We start from the raw sequence: 9,583 nt of genomic DNA, 5'->3' as shown, positions 1-9,583 counted from the left end.
GGGGGGGGGGGGGGGGGGGGGTGTCCAGCCTGTCCAGCGTCTGTCCTACGTCACATGCGAGCGGCTGCTTCTGCCTTCTGGCTGGATGGGCCCACTTGGACTCCACAGGGTGATGTTGAAGGCCATCGGAACGTTCCGCCTGCGTGCCCTGTCCCAAGAGCCCATTTGTGTCACTTACAAATGGAATCAGGCAAAGACACCCCCCGCCCCACCCCAGGGACCACCAAAGGGCCCAAAGTTTTCACCGTGGGCTTGTAGGGCCTGCGGCTGTGCAGGCAGGCCCAGGGAGGGTGTCAGGGGAGCAGAAAGAAGTGTGCCCGTGCAGCCCCTTCCTCCTGCCCCCCCACCTCCTCCCTTCTGGACCCACCTCTGCACAGGCACTGCCACCAAGGCTGTCTCCTTTGTCAGACCCGCAACTTGGCTTGGGCCGTTTTCAGGCTGAGAGCTGCCTCCCCTCCCCCGGCTCAGTGAGGAGGCGGGACTGTGCCCCTCCCTGCAACCAGGGTTGGCCTGGACTTGCTGTGCAAGGGAGCCGTGTGCTTCCTCTCGCGGTGGCCCAAGGACGCAGCTCTTTCCAGCCGCTGAGACTTGTGACTGTGCTCACTTGTGTCCAGCGCCCTGCTGGTGGTTGGAGGGTCAGGGGCGCAAGGGGAGGGAGGGCCCTGGGAGCTAAAGACCCATGCATCTGGGGAGAGGGAAGTCCCGCTTCCAAGGGAGGACCACGTGCCTCGTCTGTCAGCGTCGCACCTGGGGATCACGCGACGAGCAGTGGACGTGCCTTCCCCGCGCCATCTGGCGATGACGCAGCCGCTAAAGCCTCCCCGAGAGAAGTTTCCATTTGACCACATTGCTCACTTTGCCGTATTCCTTTATTTGTCTATCTTAGGCGTGTTAGAGTATATTCAAGACATGCGAGAAATTCTATATAACTTGCAGAACAGGATGCAAAAAGCCAAGCAAAATATAGATGGAATTTCTCAGGTCATGAAGGTGAGTAAGCAGCAAGGTACAGAGCGTGGGGCTTAACTGGAGGCCCCCGGAGAGGGTCCTGGGGGAAAGGGACCCCACGGAGGTGCTCGTGGAGGGTCCCCGCACAACGAGGTGCAGGTGGTCCCAAGGCAGAGAAGCCCCAGGGCCGGGGCGCAGGGTTCAATTCTGTTCCGTCGTCTTGGGCTGGGCGGGGAGCGCCTGCAGCGGCCTCTGGGCACCAGGCGGGTGCCGGAACGGGGGGTGGGGCCATGCCCTGAGACCCAACCCCCCTCAGTGAGACCCCGAGCTGACTTTCACTCAAGCCCAACCCGGAAAGCTGGGGAGGGGGGTCCTTCACCAGCCTCCCCACGGTCCGTCATCAAGGCCCTGATGCAGCGACATCTGTAGCAACACATCTGCTCCTCCTCGTTCGTTTATAGTCATCTGTGTATCTCCCCTGCTTTTTAAAGTTTATTTCTTTAAGTGATCTCTCTGCCCAACGTGGGGCTCGAACTCACGACCCTGAGATCAAGAGTTGCATGCTCCACTGACTGAGCCCGCGGGAGCCGCCCCCACTCCATTTCACTTTTCAAACAGTCATGTTTAAGCCATATTTTCTCCATCGATATGTCAAGATTAAATAATCCCCTTCTGTTTTACTGCCCACGGTGCCCCCAGCCATGGGGCCTCCGATCACACAGGCTTCCGCCACCTCCCTTCTCCCTCCTTGCAGACGTTGGAGCTGGAAGACTTTCACGCTTCTGGCTCAGGCCATCATTCGGTTTCGAGTCTGCTGTGTCCTAGTGCGAACTTCTTTTCTTTTTTTCTGTTCTTTCTTTATTTTTGAGAGAGAGAGAGAGAGAGAGAGAGAATCCTAAGTAGGCTCCTCAAGGTCAGCACAGAGCCTGACATGGGGCTTGAACTCACACCCCTGGGATCACGACCTGAGCCGAGATCAAGAGTCAGACACTTAACCGACCAGCCGCCCAGGTGCCCTGAACCTTCTTTTCTACGTCACAGCTTCCCAACATCCGCTCAGGTTTACTCCATAAACTAGGTGGGGTCTCTGCTGCCCACTGTTTCCCGACTCAGTTGTCATTTGATGGAATATTTCCTCAGGTGACTTCTGCGGGCAGGAAAGGGCGTTGATGAGACACTGAGTCCTTGCTTGTCCAAAAAATATGTCTCTCTCGACCTCACCTGCAGCTGTCCTGTCCAGGTGAGGGTTTTGTTGAGATGGTCCTTCCCTTTCAACAGTTTAGGGACCTCTGTGAACCAGCTGCCCTGACAAAGCCCACCGAGCAGGCGGCTTAAAAAGCACAAGATCATTTCCTCACAGTGCGGGAGGCGGGACATCCAGATAGGGCACCGTCCGGGTCGGGGGGGCGTTCTCCCAAGGCCTCTGTCCTGGGCTCCCAGACGGCCATCTCCTCTCCGTGTCCTCACGTGGTCGTCCCTCTGTGCACATCTGTGTCCTGATCTCTCCTTTTCATAAGGACACGAGTCACGTTGGGCTCAGGCCCACCTAATGACCCAATGTACCTTCACCAGCTCTGTAGAGGCCCGTCTCCAAATATGGGCACGTGCTGTGGTGCCAGGGGGTCCAGGCTTCAGCCTGTGAATTTGGGGGACATGGTTCAGCCACCACAGTGCCCGTCTCTCAGCCCCACGTTGGCAAGGCTGGTGGTGGTGTGACTGTCCTGTGGGCACCCCCGCTCTCTCTGTAGACACGTAAAGTTCTTTGTCACCGTCAGGGCCGACATCTCCACCGCGTCCAGACAGGCGTCTCCTCTTGCTAACGTTCCCTAGACTTGAAGTGCTTTCCGTCTGAAACGGGCCGCACCTTCCGTACCCGCTCAGGGTCTCACGTGTACCCTCTTCGGGAGCCCTGACGGTCTCCACGTTCTCCGCCGGCCACCGCAGGGACGCTGGCCTGCGGACCCTGAGCTTGCTGGGGCAGGCGTACGTGCTGACGGCGCCCTCCGCATCAGAGCGGTGAAAACCTTGCTCAGCTCAGCGTTCACTTGGTTCTGCTCTAGAAGCTGCAAGTCTGAGATCAAGGTGCCGTCAGCTGCAGTGGACGGCGAGGGCCTTTCCTGCTGCGGATGCTCACCTTCCCGCCGTGGCCTCACTAAACAGAGTTCAGTCTCTGCCTTTTCCTGTAAGACACTGGCCCCGTCGTGGGGGCCCACCCACGTGACCTCATCTGGCTAGCCCTTCTCACCTCCCACGTTAATCTCGGTTTCAGGGGGAGCAGACATGGGGCCCCGCCCCTACCCATGTCCTCTGAACATCCACTTGGAAGCCGCAACCCAGCCAGCAGGGGAGGGGCTGGATGGAGGGCCAGCTCCCTCGGGTGCAGAGGTGGAGTCTGGAGGGACACGCTGGCTCGCCCAGGCCCCCACACGGATTACTCCATCCGAAAACCAGCCACCAAATCTAGACAGTAGGTAGCGTCTGACTCCCCAGGTGCATGAGAAAACCAAGTAATCTGAAAAGAAAATTCAAATCAGTCGTGAGACCTGAAACTAATAATGCCCCCAAAAGGCACATGTAATTCTCAAATGCTAGGGAGAAGGGGCAGCAGGTGAGCTAAACCTCGGTCACTCACACTCGAGTCACGAGAGCGTCTAGACTAAATCTGAAGTAGAGAGCCCCACAGGCTCCCCCAAACCCGAGTGCTGGGGCCGCCAGAGTTCCCCCAGGGGCCACGAGTGTGTGGGTTTTGTCCACAAGCTTTCCCACTCGGTGTTGTTTTGTTGTGTGTATGTCACTTTGATGAAAATTTAAAATTAAAAAATAGGGGGTGCTCGGGTGGCTCAGTCGGTTAAGCGTCCGACTTCGGCTCAGGTCATGACCTCATGGTTCGTGGGTTCGAGCCCCACGTTGGGCTCTGTGCTGGCAGCTCGGAGCCTGCAGCTGCTTCGAATTCTGTATCTCCTTCTCTCTCTCTCTGCCTCTCCCCTACTTATACTCTGTCTCTCTTGCTCTCAAAAATGAATAAAAACGTTAAGAAAAATTGTTTAAAAAGGTCTAACTATTGGATAATAGAGTAAGATCAGAATCATAATTGCAGATGATGAGCATCCTCGTGGTAGAAACTCCCAATCACAAGACGGCCAGGGTTCCCCAGCGCCCCCCACCCGGGTCCGCTGTCCGGAGCCATGGACACTGACCGCACACCCCTCATGTGAACACCTGCTCTGGGGTGACCCCTCCCATACCCTGCAGGACTGGTCGGCCAACCCGATGTTTGAGAGGAAAGACAATAAGAAGGAAGCCCTGTTGGACTTGGACGGAAGGATGGTCAATCTCAACAAGCGCTACACTGCGGTCAAGGACGCCGGCCTGAAGATTCAAGCCATGGTCGTGGTAAGGACTCGCCCAGAAGGGGCCTTGAGCGGCCACTCCCTCTTGGTAGAAGAGGGAGAGCCAGAGAGGCAGCGTTAGTGGTCACGGAAGTGACTCTGTTTAACTCCAAGCGTCTCCTTTCCAGAAAGCAGACAGACTGTCGTAAACGTACGCTCAGTAACCAGTTCCTCTTGCTATGGGCGCCCCCTCTCCCACACACAGTTGGTATACACAGGTGACATCGTCGTATAAGGTCGGCAAATCGTGTTTCCCTGGGTTACGCTGCTTGAGGAGGGGGCAGCGTGTGTCTCTGGCGTCCGTCGCGGTTTCCCGACATGAGCGTGAGAAGGAAACCATGCAAACACAGTGGGGAGCGTGCAACGTGTGTACACGTGTCCTGGTGGTGACCCAGTCCGATCGGGGGGGGGGGGGGGGGGTGACGGTGCTCCCCTGCTGGGCTGCCCGGACCAGAGATTGTGCCGTTTTGCTGACGGCCTCCACGGGCCGCGGGTCTCTGTCCCGGCAGGAGCATTCCGAGGGAGAAGGCGAAGCGGTAGCCTGGCGCCCCTGGAAACCCCCGGAAGGTCTACCCGGGTTCCCGACAATGTGGGGGTTCTCACCCCTGCCTCGCCCGGCAGCCATTTGATCCGGCTCGCGTGGTACCTTGTCTCTGAGGCAAGTGTGAAAGGTGGGGCTCTGCCTCGGCCTGAGAAAGAGAGTGCTCTGCCTTGAGCTCGAGAGATTTTCAGGGAAGTTGCTGTTGGGTTTTGCGATGCTTGGTACCAATCATGGACGTGGACCTCGGTGATGGGCCACCACACCCAGACAGACCGCAGCCCGCCCCGCCCCCAGAGGAGGGTCCCTCATTGGCTGTTCTCATGGTCAAGCCGTTGCTTGGAAGGCCGTTGCCCCAGCGGAGTGACTTGACTGGACCAGAGAATATTGTGTCTTGTTTCCAGATCCTCCTCCCTCCCCCTCTGCCTTGGTGTCAGAAGGTGCCACTAAATGAAAACGTTTAACTGCAAACATATTACTTGGAAGAGTTGACCAATTAACCCGCTAACAGCCTCAGATGTGTTGGAAAGGGGCGCAGGAGAGAGAAACTTGGCTAGAGTAAGGGAGGGCTCACAACCCAGCACCACAGAGAGAGGACAGGGAGGAGGCAGCATATCGGGGAACGCGAACCCAGGAAAAGTGGAAGCCAGCAAGCCGAGGAGGCAGGCCATGTCGTCAGGTTTGCCAGAGTCCTCTATGCACATCGTAATCACCTGAACCATTTTCTTCTCCCTCAGGCTGAAGTTACTTAGGCCTGTGTCTTCTTTCCCCTATTAGAAGATAACTGTCCTGAGGGTGCAGACTGGGCCATAGTCATCTTTGTTTGCCCTGTAACTCTCGTGTGTCGAGTAGATTAATCCAACTATTCATCCACCCACCCACTCATCCACCCATTCTTCATCCACCCACCCACCCATCCATCTATCCATCTATCCTCCCATTCACCCATTTATCCACTTATCTACCCATTCACCCACTCATCCATCTGTCCATTCATCCATCCACCCACGCATCCATCCATCTTTATGCCCTCCTATCCACACATCCATCCACTCATCCATTCATCTATCCAATCATCTATCCATTCATCTGTCCTTTCATCCACACATCCACCCATCCATCCACTCATCCATCCACTTAAACATCCATCCACCCACTCATCCATCTAGCCATCCATTCACCTATGCTTTCATCTACACATTCATCCGTTCATCCATCCATCTTCCCATTCACCCACCCATCCATCTACTCATCTACCCACCCACCCATCCATCCACCCACCCATCCATCCACCCACCCATCCATCCACCCACCCATCCATCCATCCATCCATCCATCCACCCACCCATCCATCCATCCATCCATCTTCCCATTCACCCACCTACCCATCCACTCATCTACCCACCCACCCATCCATCCATGCTTTTACTCACCCATTCACCCACCCATCCATCCAAACATGCATCATACATACATATATACATACATACAAACACCCATCCACTCACCATTCCACCCACCCATCCATCCATTCACCAGCTCCTGCTTTGTCCTGGGCATCCTGCTGCAAGCTGATGGTACAGTGGTAGAGAAGACAGTCAATCCCTGAACTCGTGTAGCTTGGCAACAAGGGGAGGTACAGACGAGACACAAATCAATAAAACAATTCAGGGTTGCCATCTGTGTCATAGCAGGCAGATAACGGATTGCTAGAGGGATTACGGGGGAGAGGCAGGAACGGAAGCCAAATCTGAGATGATGGGCTGTGGTCAATGGGGGGCTTTCCTTTGTGAGGAGGTGACATTTGGGCTGAAACCTAAAAGGTTAGAAGAAGGCACACTCGGCAAGAATGGGAAGCAGCCTGTGTGAAGCCTCTGATATTGAAAAGAGCCCGGGACGTTCAAGAAGCTAAACGCAGCCCCGTGTGCCTGGAGTACGTGAACAGGGAGTGAGTGGGTTACCGAGTGAGCAGAGGAAGCCGTGACGTGGCAGCCAACCATGTGGTCTCGTTTGCAGGAAAATGCTGAGCTGTTCAGAGCAGATACGACGAGCCAGTCCTGGAAAGACTACGTCAACTACATTGACGGCATGGTCCTAGACGAATTTGACTGTTTCATCCGCAAATCGCTGAATTACCTAATGGACAACATGGCTATGGATGTGAGTTGCAAATATGAGACACACGTGCGTTTGTGCTATGAGTACGGTATCATAAACGTGAAGTAAGGTCTACTTAGGAATCTATAGTTTGCAGGGAGGAAAGACTGGGCTATCATGATACAAATAAACGTGCCTTTAAACCTACAGAGGGTGAACTACTTGCCCTGAATTTGAAACTGAAAATCCTGCACACCGGGGACCCTCTTCAGTCCCCAGCACTCAGGACATCTGGTCACCCCAAGTCAGCTATCAAATACCTAAGCAGCCCTGCTTGTAGCCAGGGGAGGGAGAGCAGGCACCATGGCCCCCCCGGTCATACGGATCGGGCAGGGCGTGCCCTCCTGTCAGCAACATCAGCTGCTAAGCTATTCACCCCTCTGTGGGGTCAGCGGAAACGTGAAGCAGGTCAGCAAAGAGGAGGTCCTGGTTGGTTTCATCCTGGCATGTGCTTCCTCGTGTTCCGTGCAGGTCAGCCCCCCGCCCCACGTCTTTTTCAGTATGATATTTCCCAGATGATCTTGAATACACTAGGAGGGCAAAATCCGAGATCCCCCAGCCCACCCAGTGCACCCACTGGAAAGACGATGGGAGGGACAGCAAGGTCCCTTGTACCAGCTGCAGACGACGGACGACTCGTGCCTGAGCCAAGCACATACGTCTCGAAGGCCAGGTGTCACCAGTCAACCACAGACCCAAAATTCTGTTGATGGGTGTCCTCGTCACTACGACTCTAAGGTTCACCACGCGTCCCACAACGATGCAAGATGTCAGCAAGTTAAGTGATTTATGGTTAATTAGTCACCATCCAAACCATGATGACCCTTTGATGACAACATGTCCTCCAAAAATCCCAGGGAGTCCCCATATTTGCATGTGGCCCCGAGGAACAGAGCCCCGAGTTAGAGGCTTTAGAAAAGTCTGGTCATCTGAGTTTGGGACAATTGACCTTTTGTACCAGTTAGCAATTCATCTGGAGGCCAGTAGACAGCATCCGTTGGTCGTAGAGAAAACCAGTAGGTTCCCAAGTCAGCCGCCCACAGGGCCTTCGTGGGACTGTGTTTGGAAGAAGACTAGTGGCCGTGGAGTGGATCTCATGGCCACTGGGGGGCTTCAGCCCATCCTTTGAGCATCACTGGTGTGTCGGGCTAACCCCCACCAGGCCACCTTACAAATGAGGCCGGCAGCACCCTCAGCCAGGCAGCCTCGCAAGGGGGCCCCGGGAACAGACAGGGTCATGGTGTGCACGTGCCTTACGAACGGGAGCTGCAGTGGCTGTCCTTGCTGGGGCAGCGGAAGCCGGCCCGCCTGGTGTCTGGCACCCCACGGCAGGTGTTTGCAGACACTTTGCTCACTGGCCGCCAGGCAATTTTGCCATGGAAGATAAAAAATCAAAGAGGGGCGTTAAAAAGGTCCCCAGGAAACGTGACCGAACTAATAACGATAAACTTCTTCCTTCACGTAAGAGAGGCATCCGTTTTCCAAAGACAAGGGTGCCGACTGGTGCAAATAACTGATGGCATTTGCCCCGTGAAAGCGTCCCCATTGATGTGCCTCCGCGGAACACTGTCACGTGGACATTGATAGACCGCCGGCGCTCACAGGAAATACAGGAGAAAGGTCGATGCCGTCGTGCGTCATAACGGGTGTGCCATCAATTCCTAGGACAGTCCAGCGTGCAACCTGGCCTGGCACGGTCTTCTTTCACGCTCCCGGGAAGTTCGCCACCGTGTTTTCCGTCACGCGGTGGTCACCCGCGGCGAGGGCGAGCTGAGCTTTATATCGTATAATGAAAATGCAAACACCTCCGGGAACAAACTGGTTATTTTTATCTTTTATGGAAAAACCGTTCATCAACTAGTCACGTGGCAAAGATGCTCACGGCCAAACTACCTAGAGCCAGGGTCCTCCACGGACGGGAGGGCTGTGCTTTCTGGTCGTGCCCAGCCGCGACCCCGCCGTGCACTGTGGCGTGGCTGCCAGCCACCGGCCGCCGCTCCCCGGCTTCGCGCGCTGCTGACTTAGTCCTCACGATAACCCCAAGAGGTGGGGACGGCTGGTGTGTCTCTTCTATACAAGATGATCCTCATTTCACGTGTTTGGGGGACCTGGGAAGTCACGCAGCTGGTGGGGAAGGGACGCAGGCTTTGCAGCGAGGCGGTGGGGGCAGTGCCCTGCCCCAGCCTGCTCTGGGCCCTGCTGCTCTAAGGGTCCCGGGGAAGGCGTGGGTCAGCCCGGGGCCGCCCTGGGGTGCCCAGAGGGAACACGGGGACTTGGGTGCGGTTCATCCCAACTCGCGGTGCCGAGCCCGGACGGTCTGTTTCAGGAGAGCCTGGCGCCGCTGTTTGAGATCCGCATGCAACTGGACGAGGACCAGCTGGTCTTCTATCCGTCCCTGGAGCTGGGCGCCGACTATGGCTTCCTGGCGCTGATTGAGGGCCTGACCAATGACATCTACAATGCGGCCAAGCTCATCCCCCGGCTGGCCAAGAACCGAATGAGCTACAAGGTCAGTCCGGGCCCCGCCCCGCCCCACCTCCCTCCCCTGCAG

The 9,583-nt window shown here is 56.2% G+C and overlaps 1 protein-coding gene across 1 annotated transcript in view; it reads left to right on the top strand.

Moving 5' to 3' along the window:
- Positions 1 to 9,583, top strand: part of DNAH17 (dynein axonemal heavy chain 17) — a 95,911-nt gene that overhangs the window by 19,140 nt on the left and 67,188 nt on the right. The window contains exons 15-18 of the mRNA XM_077756334.1: positions 887 to 990; positions 4,201 to 4,341; positions 6,892 to 7,035; positions 9,359 to 9,541. Coding sequence (XP_077612460.1) covers positions 887 to 990; positions 4,201 to 4,341; positions 6,892 to 7,035; positions 9,359 to 9,541 — 572 coding nt within the window. The remainder of the gene's footprint in view (positions 1 to 886; positions 991 to 4,200; positions 4,342 to 6,891; positions 7,036 to 9,358; positions 9,542 to 9,583) is intronic.

The sequence above is a fragment of the Crocuta crocuta genome, unplaced genomic scaffold, assembly GCF_008692635.1.
Source record: "Crocuta crocuta isolate KB4526 unplaced genomic scaffold, BGI_CrCroc_1.0 scaffold50, whole genome shotgun sequence".
Taxonomy (NCBI): Eukaryota; Metazoa; Chordata; class Mammalia; order Carnivora; family Hyaenidae; genus Crocuta; species Crocuta crocuta.
This window is presented reverse-complemented; position numbering and strand designations above follow the sequence as displayed.